Source organism: Loxodonta africana, chromosome 7, assembly GCF_030014295.1.
Source record: "Loxodonta africana isolate mLoxAfr1 chromosome 7, mLoxAfr1.hap2, whole genome shotgun sequence".
Classification (NCBI taxonomy): Eukaryota; Metazoa; Chordata; class Mammalia; order Proboscidea; family Elephantidae; genus Loxodonta; species Loxodonta africana.
Genome location: NC_087348.1, coordinates 85,221,296 through 85,245,691, shown reverse-complemented (window position 1 = coordinate 85,245,691; position 24,396 = coordinate 85,221,296). Strand labels below are relative to the sequence as shown.

General features: G+C 41.4%; 2 protein-coding genes across 5 annotated transcripts in view; one reads left to right on the top strand and one right to left on the bottom strand.

Annotated features, from left to right (window-relative positions):
- The first annotated feature begins 1,465 nt into the window (after positions 1-1,465).
- Positions 1,466-3,362, top strand: LOC100670570 (olfactory receptor 52I1-like). The gene has a single exon (XM_023540586.2). The coding sequence runs from the start codon at positions 1,878-1,880 to the stop codon at positions 2,850-2,852; it is 975 nt and encodes a 324-aa protein (XP_023396354.2). The 5' UTR covers positions 1,466-1,877; the 3' UTR covers positions 2,853-3,362.
- TRIM68 (tripartite motif containing 68) overlaps positions 3,254-24,396 on the bottom strand; it is a 31,786-nt gene continuing 10,643 nt past the window's right edge. For 3 of the 4 annotated variants that reach the window (XM_003421524.4, XM_023540588.2, XM_023540587.2), the window contains 5 exons: positions 11,501-11,596; positions 10,418-10,678; positions 9,935-9,957; positions 9,189-9,289; positions 3,254-8,991 (listed from right to left, as the gene is read on the bottom strand). In XM_003421524.4, the coding sequence (XP_003421572.2) occupies positions 8,441-8,991; positions 9,189-9,289; positions 9,935-9,957; positions 10,418-10,678; positions 11,501-11,596 (1,032 nt within the window). In that variant the 3' untranslated portion in view covers positions 3,254-8,440. The remainder of the gene's footprint in view (positions 8,992-9,188; positions 9,290-9,934; positions 9,958-10,417; positions 10,679-11,500; positions 11,597-24,396) is intronic. The other variant, XM_064288574.1, reaches the window with a different exon arrangement.

The following is a 24,396-nucleotide window of genomic DNA, read 5'->3' as shown; positions in this document are numbered from 1 at the left end:
TTTTGTTTTCTTTACGTTGAGGTGTAATCCATACTTGGATCTTCATCATTAAGTGCTTCAAGTCACCTTCACTTTCAGCAAGCAAGGCTGTGTCATCTGCATATCTCCAGTTGTTAATAACTCTTCCTCCAATCCTGATGGAGAAGCTCCCTATGAAGTAGTGACTACTATCCTGACCTTACCAATAAGCAAATTAAGGTTTAGAGAATTTAAATAATTTGACCAAAGAAAAACCGCAAATGACAGAGTAGGGTTTTCAGTCTAGAGCGTGTGAGTCTAGAACCAGTGTTCTTAGCCATTTGTCATCCCGCTTCCTGACGATACAGGACCAACAAATTTTGAGTGGGGTACACAGACATATATGTAGGATTTCTATGCTGTATTCTGAGGAAAGAGAAACTAGGTGGTCTTTAAAGCAGTTAACCCAGTGTTCCCAAGACTGAGTGAAATCACTAAAAGAAGGGCCTTGCAAGAAGTATTCTCAGATGGCTGGGGAAATATGCACGCACCCAAACATCAAATGAAATGATAGAAACCATCCATCCCAAGAGGAAAGTAACTGAAGGGATATTTCAAATGTACTACCTACTTGTTGGGCGATTTTGGAAATCCTGGTGGTGTAGTCATTAAGAGCTGCGGCTGCTAACCAAAAGGTCAGCAGTTTGAATTTGCCAGGTACTCCTTGGAAACCCTGTGGGGCAGTTCTACTCTGTCCTATAGGGTCGCTATGATTTGGAATCGACTTGAGGGCAATGGCTTTTTTTGTTGTTGTTGGTTATGTGATTTTTGACAAATATTTAATCTGATTTTAATTATACCAACTGCCTTGCATGGAAGGAATTTTTGTCTTATTTTACAAACAAGAAAAATACTTATATTATGAATACAACCTTTCAGCATACATACTACATTCACTAAAGAGTACTTTCTAAAGGATAAAGCTTCCTTGCTGACTAGAATGTCTTGGTAGTTTATCATGAAGAGGGAGTTAGACATACTGAACAATCACAGAAATGTACTGGATAGTTTATAAGGTAGCCCCAAAGTTTTACTTCTAGTTATTTAATCTACTAATTAAACCTAGATCATAGGAATTCCAGGCTGAAATGATCAGAAGGTAGAGATCATAAGTATCTCCAGATAGAGTTTATCTCCTATAGAAAGTGATGTCATCCTCTAAAAACCTTATTTTCCTGACTCCATTAATCCATTTCTTCAACCAGAAGGATGCTTCATTTATGTTTGTCTAGGCATTGTTTTGAGAATACACAATGTGACATGTTTGGCCTCAAGAAGTTTGTTTCATTCAACAATTATTAAGTATTAGGAGCTGAGAATATAAAGATGAAAGACAAACTCTCTTCTCTGACTGTCCATTCATTCTGTGATAACTGTTTAAAATAATGAATACAAACGTCTTCTTCTATGGACTTGAACAACACAACTATGGATCAAGAGACACACACGAGTGCACACAATAAACTCACAGGCAGAGTGGGGGAGAGGTGGCACTTATCATACTGTATTGGAATTGAGAATTTACGTCCCTCAGAGCTCAGCATGGGAGGTGCGGTAGAAGCTTAGATGACTAGTACCTCACTTAGCCTGGGGATGGGATGGGGGATAAGATAGAGCAGAGTTTTCCCATGAGGTGATCCTTGAAAGGTTAATAGAAATTTGTAAGGCAAAGATGGAGGAAGATGAAAGATGGAGCGGAGTAACTTTGTCAGATATCAGTTTTCTGATCCCATGGTCCACTTAGCTGAGACTATTACTGGACTCTCTCAATACCATAGCTAAGAACAAGTCTTACTGGATTGCATTCTTTCTTTTTTTTTAACATCACTTTATGCATTAATAGGTTACCAGTGTCATCTATGATGCTGGGGCTACACTACAACCACACAACAGAACCCCCTGCCAGCTTCTTCCTTGTGGGTATTCCGGGGTTGCAGTCCTCACATCTTTGGCTGGCTATCTCACTGAGTGCCATGTACAGCACGGCCCTGTTGGGAAACATCCTCATCATGACTGTAATCTGGGTGGATTCCACTCTACAAGAGCCTATGTACTGGTTCCTGTATGTTCTGGCTGCTGTGGACATTGTTATGGCCTCCTCTGTAGTACCCAAGATGGTGAGCATCTTCTGCTCAGGAAATAGCTCCATCAGCTTTAATGCTTGTTTCACTCAGATGTATTTTGCTCACATGGCCACAGCTGTGGAGACAGGGCTGCTGCCGGCCATGGCTTTTGACCGCTATATAGCTATCTGCAAGCCCCTACATTACAAGAGAATTCTCACACCTCCAGTGATGCTGGGAATAAGCATGGTCATCATTATCAGAGCCATCATATTCATGACTCCACTGAGTTGGATGGTGAGTCATGGACCTTTCTGTGGCTCCCATGTGATCCTCCATTCCTACTGTGAGCACATAGCTGTGGCCAAGTTAGCATGTGCTGACCCCATGCCCAGCAGTCTCTATAGTCTGATTGGTTCTTCCATTATTGTGGGCTCTGATGCAGCCTTCATTGCTGCCTCCTATAACCTGATTCTCCGGGCTGTATTTAGTCTCTCCTCGAAGAATGCTCAGTTGAAAGCATTAAGCACATGTGGTTCCCACATGGGGGTTATGGCTCTGTACTACCTACCTTGGATGGCATCCATCTATGTGGCCTGGCTAGGGAAAGACAGAGTGCCCCTGCACACTCAAGTGCTGCTAGCTGACCTGTACCTGGTCATCCCACCCACCTTAAACCCCATCATCTATGGCTTGAGGACTAAACAAATGAGGGAGCGAATATGGGGTTTGCTGATGCACTGCCTTTTAGACCATTCCAACCTGGGCTGATGAATCCAAAATCTGTTCAGACTTTGAGCATTCCAGTCAGCTTTAAAGATGCCTTAGGGGTCTGTGGAACTGTTTGGTTCACTTAAGACATATAGGAATTCTAAGAGGAATCTCTTAAGGGTAATCTTGTATAACTTTTCAGTTTCTAGCAAGAGTGTGAATGAAATGATTCTAAATTTTTAACATCATTTTTTAATGGTTTTAACCAACTAGTGTCTGAATAAGAGAAAGGTCTGAGCAAAGAATGTAGATTTGGGGTTTTTCTTTCCTTAGCTTCTGACCCATATTTCCAACCTAATATTCTATCAGTCCCTCTGCAGAAGGAAACAATTGTTTGGTTGCCCCACATCTGGCTGCTTTCCTCAGAACTGCCCTTTTCTTCATGGAATTACAGAGAAGCTGTTACTATAGGACCCTGCTCACTGGCCCACTGCATCCACTCAGTTTGGGTCCTTCATGGACTCCAGTTTATCTGAGATATAAACTTGGGATCACTGATGATGGCCACTTTACAGTACGGGGACTTCGAAAAAGAAACCTGGTCCACAGCAAGAGAAGCTGATTAGCAAGATGGATGAAGGGATTTTGAGTTCTGCCTTGGATTCCAATTCATTCTGAACAGCCAGGTATATCCTGTCATTAAGTTTTGTACGATACCCCTATATTCTTTTAACTCACCCCAGTATCGCCAGGCTACTAGGAGTTAGTTTATTAGTCATCAGCCTTTTGATTTTAAGCAACAGAAGCTAAATCAATACGAGTTTAGTTTTGGATCTTTCCCTTTGTTTCCTATTCCTGCTCTGTGTAACTCAACCTTAAAACAGAAAAGAGAGGAAACGAGTATCACACAGGTCTTTCTTCTTGTGGACACATCTAAGATGGAGTTGCCTGGGATGAAAAGGTAAATAGGAAACAATGTAAATGATGAAGGTGAAATGGTATTACTCTTCTTTTAGTCACCAGATATTTGTTTTCTGTTTTCATTTCCCCCTTTCAGAAAGTCTTAAATCGAGTGGCAGGTATACGTTAAAAGAAAAAAATCACCTATGTGAGAGATAAATATATTCAACACTGGTACATTCTAAAATTTTAATAAAAAATAATTTTTTAAGAATGTTAAAATTCAAAGTGCAAGGAAAAACTGCATTGATTTGAGGCTTAATATTTCCTTTCTACTGATGAGGGAAACAAGGTTAATTCACAGAAGGTATTGAAAATTAAATGAAATAATGGATGGAAAGCACTTGATGTGATATCTGACATATTGTATGCATTAAAAAAAATCCAACTAGTGATAAATTTCTAATTTCATAATTTTAAAGGGTTGCTTCCAGATACTAGTAAAACTGCAGTCTTGTGCAGATCGGTAGTCATGTGATAATATTTCCAAATAAATCTGCTGTTTAACAAGTCAGCATCTATACCTTTTGCTATCATTGTACTTGTTTACCTGCCACGAATGTATTATCTCTATTCCTGAATACTAGCAGAGTAGGAATCAGCCTCTAAAAACCAGATAACGATGCACTGAGGTCTCACATAGCTGCAAAAAGGAACTCTACTCGCTTGCAACGTCCTAACATAAAACAAAATGAGAGCATGAGGTGGTTAAGTAGATTTGATAAGATTCCCATTTTGAAAACTCACTTTCTTTTTTCATAATCCTGAGAATTGACTATGTCCATTAAATCAAAGAATATTAGATGCATTAAAGAATGTGATGTACTGGAACACAGGTACTGTCCAGTCTCCACTCCAAACAGACATTTCTTTCCAGCATTTCCAGCAGGGGGCCTGCTCTGCTGCCTTGGTTTCACTCACACTGGTACTCCCTGCATCTAGCTGGTGCCCACTGTTGGTACTCAAATATTTACTGAACTACATGCTTCCCAAAGTGTCCTGGTTTCCTGCAATGGCTACCCCAAAGAAAAAATCCTGTGCTTCAAATGAGGCCCTGGTCCTATCACACAAAGCAGTGTGTGCTTATTTAACAAATATCTGGTAGCCACAGTAGACTCTCAATATTTGGATTTTTAAGAGATTATAACCAATCCTGCCTGAAAAAAAATGGTGGCTTGATTTCCTGTGGAGATTTGTTGGCCCTAGAATTTGCCTGTTTCCTTCTCTTGCGGAACTCATGCATTTTACCTTTTTGGTATCTTCTCCCCTACAAGGCTCAGGCATTGTACTTTTTGGTTTCTCTGCTATTAAAAAAAGGATGGGAGAAAGATGTGGCAGTCTGCTTCTGTAAAGATTACAGCCTTAGAAACCCTATGGGGCAGTTCTATTCTGTCCTATATGGTCGCTATGAGCTGGAACCAACTCGACGCCACACAACAACAACAAAACAAGGATGGGCAAAGCCTGTCCCTGCCTTGCAGTGAATGATCACCCTCATCAAGTCAGAGGTGTCATCTTAGACATGACAGGAGCAGAGCAGATGTTCTACCCTTGACATGGCTGCCTCTTCCCTTTCTGGGCCACTTTCGAGGGTCACAGTAAAATAAATTATCCATTGAATATGTTTTTGAATAGGATTATAATTAGTTACCTCCTGTTTTTCATGCCCCTATGAGGCAAGAAAAAATTATTTTTGTTTTGATTCTAGGCATATGAACGCAAGTTCTCCCATTTAACCAATATTTAGCAACAACATATATATACTTCAGCAAGTATATATACACATATATACCATGTTAAACTGGGGCTATAATGGTGAATCAGACAAACAAGGTCCTTGTCTTCATGGGGTTCTTAGAAGAAAACTGTGAGCAACACCCTAGAGCAAAACGTTTTCATACTCTTAAGAACTTTAATCTTGCCTACAGGTCTTAAAAAATTACCGTGAAATAAACGTGGCTTTGTTTAAACTCGTAATACTTCTAGCAAGTAATCCTACAGCAACTGAATCAGATTATGTCAACAAACAAACCAAAAAACAACCAACCAACCAACCAAACAACAACAAAAAAATAGTACATTACAAATGAGGCCATTCCACTCTTTAATTATTCCAGGTTTGAATGCATTTATCACCAAATAACCCTTTTTCTGTTAACCATCCAAGATTTGTTTTAATTAAACCATAGTAAACAAAGATTGATTTAGCCCCTAGACTCTTTTACTATTTGTCCATAGTCATAACCAGAACTGCTTCCTAAGGATCTATTTCTCAGTTCTATAAAGACTCCTCCAGAGAACACACACACACAAAGACATATATAGTCCCTCTAATGTAGCTCAGGAAACCCTGGTGGCATAGTGGTTAAGTGCTACGGCTGCTAACCAAAGGGTCCACAGTTCGAATTCGCCAGGCGCTCCTTGGAAACTCTGTGGGGCAGCTCTACTCTGTCCTGTAGGGTCGTTATGAGTCGGAATCGACTCAACGGCACTGGGTTTGGTTTTTGGTAATGTAGCTCACCGCTTTCCAAGATCAAGTCCGTGAGACTTACCAGCTCATTTCCCTCCAAGCAGCTGACAGAAACTTCTCCCTTTTACTGGCAATGCTGGAAGAGCAACTTGGAAGCATGTGTCTAGGTAGAATGAGTTTATTGGCTCCTTTTTGGTTTATTTTACCTCCTTCATATGTGCACAGCCAAACAACTAAAGGTGAAAACCATTTCTGCTATCCCTTATTACAGATAATTTAAAGCTATTTTACTTTTGTGCATGCCTAACCTAGTATCTTGGAGCCCTCGTGGCACAATGGTTAAGTGCTCAGCTGCTAACCAAAAGGTTGGCAGTTTGACTCCACCAGCTGCTCCTTGGAAACCCTATGGGGCAGTTCTACTCTGTCCTATAGGGTTGCTATGAGTCGGAATCAATTTGAGGGTACCAGGTTTTTGGGTTTAACCTAGTATCTACTTTGCTATCCAATCCTAACCCACCAACCACTATCTTCAAGCTTAAACTACATGAGAGGTTGTATTATACAGTATCATGGTGACAGTATGTAATGGTCACACACTGAACCCTCACACAATAAGCAAAGCCAATAATTATTGAGTGCTTGCCTCGAAGTTTGTTTCTAGCCATGGTCATTCCCACATCACACTCTTAAGATCTGAGTGAACTGTTTTTGTACAACCTTCCCTACCACACACAGCAATCATCCTGTGGTCAACATCACAGATATGTAGTCTTAATCCGCTTTCATTATAATATATGGCTCCAAAAACTTATTTTTTACACCTAGTCCTGGTCTTTCTCCTGACACTTCCCTCCTCCTGTCAGAGATTTGGAGAAGAGAAAGGCAGAGAAAATACTATGTAGTTGCCAGAACCATGGAGATTCCCTTGCTGAACTCAAAAGATCCAAGCCTTTGCCAAATTGGCCTGAGCTTGAGTCTTCCTTCCTATTCATTTGTTTTCTTCTTCCCATTTTACTATTTTTGTTCTCCACCCTGAGGTTACATTCTAATCCAAAGACAAACACATATAATCACATGTACAATATACTACTGTAGCCCAGGGTTTGCCACTGGTATGGGTACCTTTTTGTCTAAAGGGCTCTGGACTGTCAGGAGAGGCCCTAGGGAACAAAGGCACTGCTGTGAAGATGCTGACTCTACAATGGGGAGATGGGAAGGTTACCACATTCAAAATCCATGGTTTGCCTTCCTCTATCCCTGAGAAAGGAACAGAAGTATAGGATGAATCTGTGATCCTCACAACAACCCTGTGAGGTAGGGGAGTATGCAGTTATTATATTCATTTTTCCAATGAGGAAACCTAATAGCTTTCAAACAGGAAATGCTTGAGACCCAAAAGTGATGAATGATATTCAGATATGTGACCTAAGAAGAGAATCTGCCAATCTTATTTCATCTGAATGTGGAGAATGCTTTAAAATCATCTTCTTGAACAGCTTTGTGAAAAATAACTTGCTGCATTAAGGCCATTTCAGTTTCCTCATCCATGAAGAAAAAATAAAAACTAAGGCTCACAGGTTTTCTAATCCGGCCACTCACAGAAAGAGACGGGAATAGGAAACAGGTTTCCTTAGAGCCTGACATAAAATGATTTGTCCAGCTGGTGCTCAGAGAGTGGCCTGGAGAAGTCCTGGATTCTTTGCTGCATTGCGTTTCTGTAGTCAGGAAGTCAGAGAGCGAGGGTCAGGTATGGTTTGGTCAGGAGCAGCAAAACCCAGGTGAAGCAGCATCCTCTGGTATCAGCACAGCAGCCAGCTCTGAATATAAGCAATATTCCTTTAGCTTGTTGGTAAAAAAAAATCCTATCTCAAGGGTTTCCTGGAGATTGTATCCACTTCATCATCCTCACTGACTAATTATGGCACTGGATAGGGACCAGGCGAGAGGGGCATGAACTACAGAACGGACAAATCCCTGATCCTTATACCAACAAGTTATCTTAGAACTGCCCTGATCCACATCATCAGCCACAATCTGTTTACACTAGTAGTTTAGTGACAGACTTTGTCCTAAAAGCAAGAGACTGCTGGGTTACGCAGAGGAATCCCTGGATTCCAGGCTCAGCTCAGTTCGAGGGGACACTTATCAGTGGCAGGGTTCTCCAAGACCCTGCAGGCCAGGCAACGTGGCAAGGTCTCTGGCTAGGATGGTCAATGTCTTAATCCTCTCCGTCCAGGTTGCAGATGGCCAGAGGAGCGGTGTTGTTGGCTCCAATACTGTAGCAAGGACTAAAGTAGGGCAGGAGGCGCCCAGGGAACGGGTAGTGGGGGAAAGTGAAAATGTGGGAGCCATTGTCAGTCACATTGTAGAAGGAGATATCATGGGCCTCATAATCCAGGAAGACCCCCACCCGGCGTGGAGGTATGGACAGGGACAGGAGGGGGTATTCATCGGTGCCTGCCCGGTACTCATTTCCCTTCCTCAGCCTTATCACCCAGAATCCATAGTGGGGGGATAAATAGACCACTTCCTTGCGGTCTACGTTTTCCTTACACACTCCTAGGCCCCATTCCGACCGGTTTCCCACCTCCACCTCCCAGTAGTGCTGGCCTGAGGAGATGCACTGGCTGCCCAGGACGATATTGTAGCGGTAAAATCTCTCAGGATTGTCAGGCAGTTTCTGCTTGGTGTCTCCATAACGCACGCTTTTTCTGTCCTCGGACACAATGAGGCGGGAGTAAGCAGTGTCTGGATCCAGGCATACATCAGCTAGGGAAAAAGATCCTGGTTGGTAAGACTGATAAAGAGCTAGAGGGCATGGGCTAGATCTCTCAGATAAATACAGCCACCGATTTCTCAATGATGGGTAGGGTGTGGCCACATGGGGCATCCTGTGGACACCAAACCATTTTATCCAGGAGGGGCCCCTTCCATTGCCCATCACCATCTCTCCCAGCATCCATTACCTGCATACGTCTTTAGGATCTCTCTTAGTCCCAGTACACGGCACTCCGTCTTCAGCTCCAGGGAGACTGGTTCTGGCCGCTGCAGGCTCCAGGACTTGCACCTGGTAGAGGAAGGGTAGGGCTTGAGGCCTGAGGTCCTGGCTCTGCCACTTGGGCCTTCCTTTAGTATAGGGAAGAGGGGCTTGGCCAGCGACATGATCAGGGAGGTACTCCTCCCCAGCAATACAAGGCAAAACGGTCTGAGCCTCAGACCATTTGTAGCACAGATGTGAGGACATGTGCATGCACGCGACACGGGAAGGGTTAGAGGTGCGTTTGGCATTGGGAGGAGGCGTGACACAAAGGACAAAGGCTGAGACCCAAAACTTAGAGCACAAATGGAGACATCTGCCATCCTTTTCTCCCCTTAGACGATATAATTGAAACTACATATTTTATAACTTTACCTGTAATTCTTACTGGTAATATCTGAAATGAATTTGGTCAAATATAAAGAAGAAAAAGGAAAGATGAACAAAGTTTCTTTACCTCCCACTATATCAGAGAGGGTCGCTATGAGTCAGGGTTGATTTGATGGCAACAGGTTTCTTTCTTTTTCTTTTTTAATGTAAGAGAACGAAGATTGTGGAACTGTGCCTGCTTTTCTATAGAAAGACTGGGTCTATATTCCCTCCCTATTCCTGGTCCTAGCCAAGCACCACTATACCTTATAGGGCTGCCTAGAGGCTCCAATGATGGGAACATACCTGTTTAAGATTTCCTGAATACCCTAGAAGGAGAAAAAAATGCATCGCATGAGTATGTGCTGTTCCTCAGAGGGACCAGACACTGAGCTCTGGGAGGGCCTTACTTTAAGTGAGAAAGAAGCAGACATCAACGCTAGAGAAAAGGTGTGCAGAGGAGAACCCTGAGGGAGGGCAGCTGAGCAGGCTATTTTGCTGGACTGGAAGCTTTTAGCTTCCATTTCAAGACTCTCAGGCCACAGGGGAGAGACTGGTATGATAGAAGAGCTGCCTGAGTACTGCACCACTTACTAGGATAGAATGGGCCAGATCATCCACCCAAATAGACATAGGGGAGCAGCAGGTATTAGCTGGGGATCTATGGGACCCACATCTCATGGAGCACAGCACTGAAAGGTCCTACTGAAAACTAGCTAATCCTCTCTCCTGAAATCCAAAGCCATTTTCAGCTCTCAGTCAGGGCTCCCAGGAAAACCTGCTACTCACCTGAAGCATCCAGCGGACAGGTCTCTGAGACCTCTCTTCTAGCTCTGCAATCATCCTCCATAGCACCCGGCTCTGCTGGACTAGCTTATCATGATTCAGCTCTAGTTTCTGCATCGTTTCTCGCTCCTCCTGCTCAAGGCTGGCCAGGGCTGCAGCTGCCTCCACCTCTAGCCGTTGACTTGGCATCTGTTTTTGCTTCAGTAATCGCTGGTATTTCTCAAACTCCCAAATGATACTCTTTTTTCGTGTTTCCACTTGTATCTGCAGAGCCAACATCAGGAAATCAACACTGATATTGCTAGTGTCAGAGTCACGTGCATACACACATACTCTGGAATGTTTTGGTACCAACAATGCACCAGGCACTGTAGAGGCAAACATAAAGGACACTGCTTTCCTAGCCTTCTGTTCCCACAGCAACAATGCAAGCTTCTGGGTCCCCATTATTACTTTTTTTGATTTCTGTAGGATCCAGCCAGGATATTACTTTGGTACTGTATGCTGTAGACTATTTTCCATTTTCAGAATAATCACCAGACATGTCACATTTAATCCTCTAAGGCAGTTGTAGCTTTATACCATTAGGTGGTTTTGCTTCTTGATGGTATTATATCAATTCGATGTGCTGTTTTAGATCAGTTCAATGTTACTTCCTATTAAGAAAAAGTTCTGATGGTTTTGTAGTTATGGGCCTCAAATTTATTTCAGAGGTGATTTTCCAATGCTGTTTTAATAACTGAACTCTTACCAAATATGGACTAGTTTGGAAAAGTGGAACAGGAACTATGCTTTACTAAGCATTACACAAGACACACTATCAGCTAACATATGTGGGGCATGTATTTTTCCTTCCTCACATACGAGGACATAAAACCAGAGGCTATCCCTAAACCATCACCAAGAAACTGTAACTTAGAGGTTATGTGGTCTAAAGCCACACACCTGGAAAAGGTGGTATTCAAACCCTGGGTTCTCTAATTCCAAACCACATATTCTGTCTCACAGAGATGAGGGAGCCACCATGAGTTAGCGCTGCTACAACACAAGGATGACATAAACTCCTTTCCCCAGAGAGCAACCTGCCTTCCAGTTGGCAGTTCGTTTCCTCTCGCCAACTTCCAGCTTCCATGCGTCTTCTTGCTCTTTCCTCAGATGTTCCAGGGACTCATGGAGTTTCCACTGCAAGAGAGAAAAACCTCATGAGGCCACCTTCTGAGCATTGGTGGGTAAGATGAAAACCAGTGTCTCTCAGGCAATGCGGCAGAAGGAAAGCTGGGAGAAAAGAAGTACCACAGAGGGAGGATCCCTACTCAGATGACATGCAGGGGAGCTCTCGGAGTTAAGAACAACTTCTCAAAGTCTCTAAGTTTCTGAAAAGTAGAAGGGCCATTTCCAACCTTGCCAGAAAAGTACTTTGGACTTTTCTATCCATGCTTTTTAAAATCCTTATCTGCCTCATTATCCCAATGTATCCTAAAACCTTGTTATTCAACATGTGGTCCAAGCGTGTTAGGCAGCATCAACATCTCCTGGGAGCTTATTAGAACTGAAGAATCTCGGTCCTCACCCCAGACCACTGAATCAGAATCTGAATTCTAGCAATATCCCAAGGGGTTCATATATAAATTAACGGCCAAGAAGCATTTTCCCAGAATACTAACGCAAGAGATTACTATCGGAAAGCATTAAGGACTCTGATAGTATTACCCATTTTATTACTTACCAAGTACCAGGCATGGAAACCCTGGTGGCATAGTGGTTAAGTGCTATGGCTGCTAACCAAGAGGTCAGCAGTTCGAATCCACCAGGCACTCTTCGGAAACTCTATGGTGCAGTTCTACTCTGTCCTATAGGGTCGCTATGAGTCGGAATCGATTCAATGGCAGTGGGTACCAGGCATAGTTTTTAGCACTTAGCAAGCATTTAACACTCAGAATCCTGCGATACTGATATCACCCTCATTTTACAGATAAGAAAACTGAGGTTTAGAGAATGACCTACCCAAAGTCATTCAATTAGTAAATGGTTGGGCTGGGATTTGAACCTAGTTCTTAAGCATTATGCTACAGTGAAAACTGTGAGAGCTGGAACTCCACAGGACCTTGTTTTTTGGGTCTTGCAAGTCCCGCGTTTGACAGGGAGCAGTCTTACCACTTTTCTATCACTCTCTATTAGTGGAAAATATTTTAGTTTTCCTTCTTTGACAAGTTTCTCCCTTATGCAGACTCCGGCTTTCAAAGGTTTTACTGTAGATCTCCTTATCTCAATACTCTCAAAATAAGTAAATACTTCTTTATTAGTGGATTTTATTTTGTAGGGCATTTTTAGGTTTGCAGAGAAACTGCACAGAAACTACGGAGTTACCTATACCCCTTCCCCTGCCCCAGTTTCCTCTTTATTAACATTTTGCATTAGTGTGGTAATTTGTTACAATTGATGGCCAATATTGATACATTATTATTAATTAATGTCCACAGTTTACATTAAGCTTCACTTTTTGTGTTGCACTGTTCTATAGGTTTTTTTTTTAATTTTTATTGAGCTTTAAGTGAACGTTTACAAATCAAGTCAGTCTGTCACATATAAGCTTATATACACCTTACTCCATACTCCCACTTACTCTCCCTCTAATGAGTCAGCCCACTCCCTCCTTCCAATCTCTCCTTTCGTGACCATTTTGCCAGTTTCTAACCCTCTGTACCCTCCTATCTCCCCTCCAGACAGGAGATGCCAACATAGGCTCAAGTGTCCACCTGATACAAGTAGCTCACTCTTCGTCAGCATCTCTCTCCAACCCATTGTCCAGTCCCTTCCATGTCTGATGAGTTGTCTTCGGGAATGGTTCCTGTCCTGGGTCAACAGAAGGTTTGGGGACCATGACCACCGGGATTCCTCTAGTCTCAGTCAGACCATTAAGTCTGGTCTTTTTATGAGAATTTGGGGTCTGCATCCCACTGATCTTCTGCTCCCTCAGGGGTTCTCTGTTGTGCTCCCTGTCAGGGCAGTCATCGGTTGTGGCCGGGCACCATCTAGTTCTTCTGGTCTCAGGATGATGTAAGTCTCTGGTTCATGTGGCCCCTTCTGTCTCTTGGGCTCATAGTTAGCAAGTGACCTTGGTGTTCTTCATTCTCCTTTGATCCAGGTGGGTTGAGACCAATTGATGCATCTTAGATGGCCACTTGTTAGCATTTAAGACCCCAGACGCCACATTTCAAAGTGGGATGCAGAATGTTTTCATACTAGAATTATTTTGCCAATTGACTTAGAAGTCCCCTTGAGCCATAGTCCCCAAACCCCCGCCGTTGCTCCGCTGACCTCTGAAGCATTCAGCTTATCCTGGAAACTTCTTTGCTTTTGGTCCAGTCCAGTTGAGCTGACCTTCCTTGTATTGAGTATTGTCCTTCCCTTCACCTAAAGTAGTTCTTATCTACTAACTAATCAGTAAATAACCCTCTCCCACCCTCCCTCCCTCCCCCCCCCACAACCACAAAAGTATGTGTTCTTCTCAGATTATACTATTTCTCAAGATCTTATAATAGAGGTCTTATACAATATTTGTCCTTTTGCATCTGACCAATTTCACTCAGCATAATGCCTTCCAGGTTCCTCCATGTTATGAAATGTTTCACAGATTCGTCACTGTTCTTTATCGATGCGTAGTATTCCATTGTGTGAATATACCATAATTTATTTAACCACTCATCTGTTGATGGACACCTTGGTTGCTTCCAGCTTTTTGCTATTGTAAACAGAGCTGCAATAAACATGGGTGTGCAAATATCTGTTCGTGTAAAGGCTCTTATTTCTCTAGGGTATATCCCGAGGAGTGGGATTTCTGGGTTTTATGGTAGTTCTATTTCTAACTTTTTAAGAAAATGCCAGATAGATTTCCAAAGTGGTTGTACCATTTTACATTCCCACCAGCAGTGCATAAGAGTTTCAATCTCTCTGCAGCCTCTCTAACATTTATTGTGTTTTTTGGATTAATGCCAGCCTTGTTGGAGTGAGATGGAATCTCATCGTAGTTTTAATTTGCATTTCTCTAATGGCTAATGATCGAGAACATTTTCTCATGTATCTGTTAGCTGCCTGAATATCTTCTTTAGTGAAGGGCGTGTTCATATCCTTTGCCCACTTTTTGATTGGGTTGTCTTTTTGTGGTTGAGTTTTAACAGAATCATAGATTTTAGAGATCGGCGCTGGTTGGAGATGTCATAGCTGAAAATTCTTTCCCAATCTGTAGGTGGTCTTTTTACTCTTTTGGTGAGGTCTTTAGATGAGCATAGGTGCTTGATTTTTAGGAGCTCCCAGTTATCCAGTTTCTCTTTGTCATTTTTGGTAATGTTTTGTATTCTGTTTATGCCTTGTATTAGGGCTGCTAAGGTTGTCCCTATTTTTTCTTCCATGATCTTTATCGTTTTAGTCTTTATGTTTAGGTGTTTGATCCACTTGGAGTTAGTTTTTGTGCATGGTGTGAGGTATGGGTCCTGTTTCATTTTTTTGCAAATGGATATCCAGGTATGCCAGCACCATTTGTTAAAAAGACTATCTTTTCCCCAATTAACTGACACTGGGCCTTTGTCAAATATCAGCTGCTCATATATGGATGCACTTATATCTGGGTTCTCAATTCTGTTTCATTGGTCTATGTGCCTGTTGTTGTACCAGTACCAGGCTGTTTTGACTACTGTGGCTGTATAATATGTTCTAAAATCAGGTAGAGTGAGGCCTCCCACTTCCTTCTTTTTCAGTAATGCTTTACTTATCCAGGGCTTCTTTCCCTTCCATATGAAGTTGGTGATTTTTTCTCCAACACAATAAAAAATGTCAGTGGAATTTGGATCGGAAGTGCATTGTATGTATAAAAGGCTTTTGGTAGAATAGACATTTTTACTATGTTAAGTCTTCCTATCCGTGAGCAAGGTATGTTTTTCCACTTAACTATGTCCTATTTAATTTCTTGTAGTAGAGCTTTGTAGTTTTCTTTGTATAGGTCTTTTACATCCTTGGTAAGATTTATTCCTAAGCATTTTATCTTCTTGGGTGCTACCGTGAATGGTATTGATTTGGTTATTTCCTCTTCGATGTTCTTTTTGTTGATGTAGAGGAATCCAAGTGATTTTCGTATGTTTATCTTATAACCTGAGACTCTGCCAAACTCTTCTATTAGTTTCAGTAGTTTTCTGCAGGATTCCTTAGGGTTTTCTGTGTATAAGACCATGTCATCTGCAAATAGAGATAATTATTACTTCCTCCTTGACAATCCGGATGCCCTTTATTTCTTTGTCTAGCCTAATTGCTCTGGCTAGGACTTCTAGCACAATGTTGAACAACAGCAGTGATAAAGGGCATCCTTGTCTGGTTCCCATTCTCAAGAGAAATGCTTTCAAGCTCTCTCCATTTAGAGTGATGTTGGCTGTTGGCTTTGTATAGATTGCCCTTTATTATGTTGAGGAATTTTCCTTCAATTCCTATTTTGGTGAGAGTTTTTATCATAAATGGCTGTTGGACTTTGTCAAATGCCTTTTCTGCATCAATTGATAAGACCGTGTGGCTTTTGTGTTTTGTTTTATTTATATGGTGGATTACATTAATGGTTTTTCTAATATTAAACCAGCCTTGCATACCTGGTATAAATCCCACTTGGTCGTGGTGGATTATTTTTTTGATATGTTGTTGAATTCTATTTGCCAGAATTTGGTTGAGGATTTTTGCATCTATGTTCATGAGGGATATAGGTCTGTAATTTTCTTTTTTTGTGATGTCTTTACCTGGTTTTGGTATCAGGGAAATGGTGGCTTCATAGAATGAGTTAGGTAGTATTCCGTCATTTTCTATGCTTTGAAATACCTTTAGTAGTAGTGGTGTTAACTCTTCTCTGAATGTTTGGTAGAACTGTGCAGTATAGCCGTCTGGGCCACGGCTTTTTTTTGTTGGGAGTTTTTTGATTACCATTTCAATCTCTTTTTTTGTTATGGGTCTATTTAGTTGTTCTACTTCTGATTGTGTTAGTTTAGGTAGGTAGTATTTTTTTAGAATTCATCCATTTCTTCTAGGTTTGCAAATTTGTTAGAGTACAATTTTTCATAATAATCTCATATGATTCTTTTAATCTCAGTTGGGTCTGTTGTGATGTGGCCCATCTCGTTTCTTATTCGGGCTATTTGTTTCCTTTCCTGTATTTCTTTAGTCAGTCTGGCCAATGGTTTATCAATTTTGTTAATTTTTCCAAAGAACCAGCTTTTGGCTTTGTTAATTCTTTCAATCGTTTTTCTGTTCTCTAATTCATTTAGTTCAGCTCTAATTTTTATGATTTGTTTTCTTCTGGTGCCTGATGGATTCTTTTGCTGCTCACGTCCTATTTGTTCAAGGTGTAGGGACAGTTCTCTGATTTTGGCTCTTTCTTCTTTTTGTATGTGTGCATTTATTGATATAAATTGACCTCTGAGCACTGCTTTTGCTGTGTCCCAGAGGTTTTGACAGGAAGGGCTTTCATTCTCATTGCATTCTATGAATTTCTTTATTCCCTCCTTAATGTCTTCTATAACCCAGTCTTTTTTCAGAAGGGTATTGTTCAGTTTCCAAGTATTTGATTTCTTTTCCCTAATTTTTCTGTTATTGATTTCCACTTTTATGGCCTTGTGGTCTGAGAAGATGCTTTGTAATATTTCGGTGTTTTGGATTCTGCAAAGGTTTGTTTTATGACCTAATATGTGGTCTATTCTAGAGAATGTTCCATGTGCACTAGAAAAAAAAGTATATTTTGCAGCAGTTGGGTGGAGAGTTCTGTATAAGTCAATGAGGTCAAGTTGGTTGACTGTTGTAATTAGGTCTTCCGTGTCTCTATTGAGCTTCTTACTGGATGTCCTGTTCTTCTCCGAAAGTGGTGTGTTGAAGTCTCCATAATTGTGGAGATGTCTATCTCACTTTTCAGTTCCGTTAAAATTTGATTTATGTATCTTGCAGCCCTGTCATTGGGTGCATAAATATTTAATATGGTTATGTCTTCCTGATCAATTGTCCCTTTTATCATTATGTAGTGTCCTTCTTTATCCTTTGTGGTGGATTTAAGTCTAAAGTCTATTTTGTCAGAAATTAATATTGCTACTCCTCTTCTTTTTTGCTTATTGTTTGCTTGATATATTTTTTTCCATCCTTTGAGTTTTAGTTTGTTTGTGTCTGTAAGTCTAAGGTGTGTCTCTTGTAGGCAGCATATAGACGGATCGTGTTTCTTTATCCAGTCTGAGACTCTCTGTCTCTTTATTGGTGCATTTAGTCCATTTACATTCAGTGTAATTATAGATAAGTATGTGTTTAGTGTTGTCATTTTGATGCCTTTTTATGCGTGTTGTTGACAATTTCATTTTTCCACTTACTTTTTTGTGCTGAGACGTTTTTCTTTGTGAATTGTGTGTTCCTCATTTTCATAGTATTTGACTTTATGTTTGCTGAGTCGTTACGTTTTTCTTGGGTTTTATTTTGAGTTATGGAGTTGTTATACGTCTTTGTGGTTACATTAATATTTACCCCTATTTTTCTAAGTAAAAACCTAACTTGTATTGTCCTATATCGCCTTGTATCCCCCTCCATATGGCAGTTCTATGTCACCTTTATTTAATCCCTCTTTTTGATTATTGTGATCTTTTACATATTGACTTCAATGATTCCGTGTTTTGAGCGTTTTTTTTTTTTTAATTAATCTTAATTTGTTTTTGTGATTTCCCTGTTTGAGTTGATATCAGGATATTCTGTTCTGTGACCTTATGTTGTGCTGGTATCTGATATTATTGGTTTTCTGACCAATTTCCTTTAGTATTTCTTGTAGCTTTGGTTTGGTTTTTGCAAATTCTCTAAGGTTGTGTTTATCTGTAAATGTTTTAACTTTGCCTTCATATTTGAGAGAGAGTTTTGCTGGATATATGATCCTTGCCTGGCAGTTTTTCTCATTCAGTGCTCTGTATATGTCATCCCATTGCCATCTTGACTGCATGGTTTCTGCTGAGTAGTCTGAACTTATTCTTATTGATTCTCCTTTGTAGGAGACCTTTCTTTTATCCCTGGCTGCTTTTAAAATTTTCTGTTTATCTTTGGTTTTGGCAAGTTTGATGATAATATGTCTTAGTGATTTTCTTTTTGGATCTTATATGGGGTTCGGTGAGCATCTTGGATAGATATCCTTTCGTCTTTCATGATGTCAGGGAAGTTTTCTGCCAACAGATCTTCAACTATTCTCTCTGTATTTTCTGTTATCCCTCCCTGTTCTGGGACTCCAATCACACGCAAGTTATTCTTCTTGATAGAGTCCCACATGATTCTTAGGGTTTCTTCATTTTTTTTAATTCTTTCATCTGATTTTTTTTAGCTATATTGGTGTCAATTCCCTTGTCCTCCAGATCCTCCACTCTGCATTCCAATTGCTCGAGTCTGCTCCTCTGACTTCCTATTGCGTTGTCTAATTCTGTAATTTTATTGTTAATCTTTTGGATTTCTAAATGCTGTTTCTCTATGGATTCTTGCAGCTTATTAATTTTTCCACTATGTTCTTGAATAATCTTTTTGAGTTCTTCAACTGCTTTATCAGTGTGTTCCTTGGCTTTTTCTGTAGATTGCCTTATTTCATTTCTGAGGTCATCCCTGATGTCTTGAAGCATTCTGTAAATTAGTTTTTTATATTCTGCATCTGGCAATTAGAGGATTGTATCTTCATTTGGGAAAGATTTTGATTCTTTAGTTTGGGGAGTTGTAGAAGCAGTCATGGTCTGCTTCTTTATGTGGTTTGATATCGACTGCTGTCTCCGAGCCATCTATAAGATATTGTAGTGATTTATTGTATATTTGCTCACTGAGTCTTACCTTGTTTTGTTTTCTTGCAGTATACATAGATGGGCTACTAGATTGTGCTGTCTTGATTGCTGTAGCCCTTGAATCACTTATGTCCTCTTACCAGCTGGTTTGGGCTGTTACCAGATATATAAGCCTAAGAGTCCATTCACTATTCTTGAGTAGAATCTGATTTTGGGTCATCAAGTGTGTGGTGCAGGCTGTCACCTATCCACCTAGAGAAGTAGTGGTGATAGTTGTGTGCACCAGATTCTAGTAGCAGCAGGATTTCACACTCCGAGGGGGCAGGATGCTGACAGGCTTCCCCCAAGTGTCAGTGAGGTAGGTGTGTCTCTATTCCTAAAGCACTTTGGTGGGTGGGCTCTGCAGCTGTACCTTAGGCCCCCAATGCAAGTACCTCTACAGATTGGTAGGTGTCAGCCTCCTTAGACCCCTAAGTCAGGAGGCTAGGTGGTCTGGGGGGAGTCTCAGCCCTCAGTTCTCTGTTGTGGGTCAGTGAGGGCTCTGTTGAATACACAGAGATATCAGACCTGGGAAACTTGTCCTTCCAGTAATCTGCTAAAACAATTACAGTCAGATCCCTATCAGAAATGCCTTTGTATTATAACAGCCACCTTGTTCCCTGTAAGGATGAAAGCCCAAGACTGTGGATCACATATGTTTGGCTGGAGCTGGTTCTGTGTTTTTAGTCCAATCAGGGAAGGATTTTTGGTCCCTGGGTTTTTTGTAGTTGCTTCTCTCAGGCCAGGAGAATGGGCTAGGAAAGGACCAAAAAAAAAAAAAAAAAAGAAAGAAAGAAAGAAAGAAAAACCACAGCGCACTTCACTCTCTGGCTCAGGAAATTCCAATGTTAATGAAGCCACCTGGGAAGGGGAGGGGAGGGGTCAGATAAATAGGAGAGAGTAGCACCCCGGAATATAGACAAAGTTACTTATCTTGCTTGGGATGACTGTTTTATCTGAGACTCCCGAGGGGCGTGTTGACTGTGTGCCCTGGCTGGGTAGAGATTGCCCCCGAGGGTCAGGCCCGTGTCCTATGCTTGTGCTGTCTCAGAAGCCGTGGTCAGTTCCTCCGCTCCCAGTCTAAAGCCCAGCGCCAAGATTTCCCGGCTGGGACGCCGCACTCCAGGCTCCAAAACCAGTTGCTGCCTCCTGGTGACTTCTCCTCCTGTCAGCTGCGTTGCTGTGCTGCCTGCGTGCACTGGCTGGGCTTTCCCCGAGGTCACTTCTGGGGGCTAGGGCTGCATCCCGTGTTTGCGCCGTCTCAGGATGCTGTGCTCAGTTCCCCTGCGCCCAGTCCAAAGCCCGGCGCCAAGGTTTCCTGACTGGGACGCTGGCTCCGGGCTCTGAAAACCGTTGCTGCTTCCCCGTGGTTGTTCATTCTCAGTCTCTGTCACTCAGGTCAACTCTTTAGATTTGTGTTTGATGGTCAGGGTTCGTAGATTGTCATGTATGTGATTGATTCACTTGTTTTTCCGAGTCTTTGTTGCAAGAGGGATCCAAGGCAGCTTCTACCTAGTCAGCCATCTTGGCCCTGCCTCCCGTTCTATAGGTTTTGACATATGCATGTCATGTAACCACCATTACAGTATATCATAGTTTCACCACCTAAAAATGTCCTGTGCTCCACCTTTTCATCCTTCCACCCCCTTCACCTGGCAATCACTGATCTCTTTATTGTGTCTCTAGTTTTGTCTTTTCCAGAATGCCAGAAACAGTGAAACCCATGAAAGCCAAAATCTGTGTAACGCGGAAACCTGTCAGAGAAGGAAAACTCAAATATTTTCCACTAACAGTGAGCAATACAAGAGTAGCAAGACTGGACACTGTCAAAGGTGGAAAACTTGCAAGACCCAGAAAAAACAAGGTAGTCTCTCACAGGTTTCATTATAATTGGAATCATACAGTATGTCTAGCCTCTTCAGACTGGCTTCTTCACTTAGAATATGCGTTAAAGTTTTCTCCATGTCTTTTCATGGCTTGATAGCTCATTTCTTTTTACTGCTAAGTGAGAGTCCCTTATATGGTTAAGAGCTCAGCTGCTGACCAAAAGGTTGGCAGTTTGAATCCATCAGCTGCACCCTGGCAACCCTACAGAGTAGTTCTACTCTGTCCTATAGGGTTGCTTTGAGTTGGAATCAATCTGACAGCAATGAATTTGTTTTTTTGGTTTATTCCCTTATATGGATGTACCACAGTTTATATGGATGTACCACAGTTTATCCATTTACCTATTGAAGGACATCTTTGTTACTCTCAATTTTTGGCAATTATGAATAAAGCTGCTATAAACATTCATTTGCAGGTTTCTGTGTGGACATAAGTTTTCAACTTGGGTAAAAACCTAGGAGTACAATTGCTGGATCTTATGGTAAGGGTACACTTAACTTTGTAAGAAACTGCCAAATGCCTTACAAAGCCTTACAAAGTACACGTATTGTTTTGATTTCCCATGAGCTCCCGTTGCTCCAGGATTTAACTGTCAGTGTTTTGGATTTTAGCCATTCTAATAGGTGTGTGGTGATATCTCATTGCTGTTTTAATCTTCATTTCCATAAATACATAAGATGTTGAGCATCTTTTTATGTGCTTATTTACTACCTGTATGTCTTCTTTGGAAACCCTGGTGGCATAGTGGTTAAGTGCTACGGCTGCTAACCAATGGGCTGGCAGTTCGAATCCGCCAGGTGCTCCTTGGAAACTCTATGGGGCAGTTCTACTCTGGCCTATAGGGTTGCTGAGTCAGAATCGACTCGATGGCACTGGGTTTGGTTTTGGTTTGGTTTATGTCTTCTTTGGTGAGGTGTCTGTTCAGATCTTTTGCTCAGTTTGTAACTGCATTGTTTACTTACTGTTGAGTTTTAAGTCTTCTTTGTATATTTTGGATACAAGTCCTTCATCAGACATGTTTTGCAAATATTCTCTCCCAGTATGTGGCTTGCCTTTTCTTTTTCTTAACAGTGTCTTTCACAGAGCATTAGTCTTTAGTTAGCTAAAAGGTGACCTCATAGTTTCAGCTCAGTGTTCAAAGAGTATCTCAGGGTGATATCTCAGGGAATCCTCTAGTCTCAACTGGTCCAGTAAGTCTGTATTTTTTAAGAATTTGAGTTTTGCTCCACATTTTTCTCTCATTCTATCAATATCCATCTATTGTGCCCTGATCAGAACAGTCAGTAGTGGTAGCCAGGCTTTATCTAGTTCTTCTGGTCTCAGGGTACACAAGGCTGTGGTTCACATAGACTATTAGTCCCATAGACTAATTTCTTCTCTGAGTTTTTGGTTTCCTTCTTTCTCTTTTGCTCTGAATGAGTAGAGATCAATACAATAGTTGTATCTTAGACGGCCGCTTGCAAGCTTTTTAGATGCAGACACTACTCACCAAACTAGGATGTAGAACTTAAACTTTATGAACTGTATTATGCCAATTGATTGAATTGTCCCACGGACTATGGTTCTAAGATGTTAAACCCAGAAAACCAGTCCAACGAGGTGTTTGGTTCATGTCTAAGAAGTAGCCATCACTGTGGCCCATATGTGCTTTATTATATATATGGATACGTATGTATGCACATACATGCATATACATATATGCGCACATATATATGCAGATATACATACCTATACACATATATGCACACACACATACATACGAAACCACATGTATAATTTTTGGTTGTTGTTGCTGTTGTTACAAAATCATATATGTTACAGCATTTACCAAAAATGCCCTTTTTCTTGTGTATTTCTTGGTGACATCACTTACCTTGGTCAAGCTGTGCACATTTCACCAACATTCAGTGTTACCTTTCCCATCACCGAAGATAACAAGTGTCTACTATCTAGAATGTGATTCCCCCTCTCCTCTGCCTTATCCCTGGTAACCCCACCCCTAGTAACAACCACCTATTCTTGTCTTTTTTAAAAAAGTAATATCATACAAAATTTGTCCTTTTGTGATTGACTTATTTCACTCAACATGTCTTCCAGATTCATCCTTGCTGTTTTGAGGACTCATCATTATTCTTTATGGCTGCGTAGTATTCAACTGTATGTATGTACCACATTTCATTTATCCATTCATCCCTTGATGGGCACTTATGGTACTTCCATTTTTTGCTCCTGTGAATAGTGCTGCCATGAACATAAGTGTGCATATGCATGCTCGTGTTTCTTCCATTAGATCTCTAGGGTATATACCTAGGAGCGGGACTGCTAGATCATAAGGTAGTTCTATTTCTAGTTTTTTGAAGAAGTGCCATACTGTTTTCCATAACCTGCTGCCGTTGAGATGATTTAGACTCATAGTGACCTGACAGGACAGAGTAGAACTGTCCCATAGGGTTTCCAAGGCTGTCATCTCTACGGAAGCAGACTGCCACATGTTTCTCCTGCAGAGTGGCTGGTGGTTCAAACCGCCAACCTTTACGTTAGCAGCCAAGTGCTTAACCACCGTGCCACCAGGGCTTTTCCTATTTTCCATAGGGGTTGTGTAATTTTATAATCCCACCAGCAGTGGACAAGAGTTCCAATATCCCCACATCCTTGCCAGTATTTGTTTTCTGTTTTTAAATCAGTGTGCCATTTTAGCCGGCATAAGATGATATCTCATTTTAGTTTTGATTTGCAGGTTTTTTTTTTTAATGGCTAATGGGAAACCCTGGTGGCATAGTGGTTAAGTGCTACGGCTGCTAACCAAGAGGTTGCAGTTTGAATCTGCCACGCGCTCCTTGAAACTCTATGGGGCAGTTCTACTCTAACCTATAGGGTTGCTATGAGTTGGAATCAACTCGACAGCAGTGGGTTTGGTTTTTTTGGTTAATGGCTAATGGGAAACCCTGGCAGTGTAGTGGTTAAGTGTTACAGCTACTAATCAAAAGGTCAGCAGTTCAAATCCACCATGCCCTCCTTGGCAGCTCTATGGGGCAGTTCTACTCTGACCTACAGGGTCGCTAAGAGTCAGAATCAACTCAATGGCAGCGGGTTTGGTTTCCGTTAATGGCTAATAATTTTGAACATCTTTTCATGTGTTTGTTGCCACTTGAATGTCCTTTTCGGTGAAGTGTCTGTTCATGTCCTTTGCTTACTTTTTAGTTTGGTTGTTTTTTTTGTTGTTGAGTTGTTAAAGTTGTCTACATATTT

Coding starts and splice junctions, on each gene's coding strand:
- LOC100670570 (XM_023540586.2), top strand. CDS start 1,878: ATGATGCTGGGGCTACACTACAACCACACAACAGAACCCCCTGCCAGC.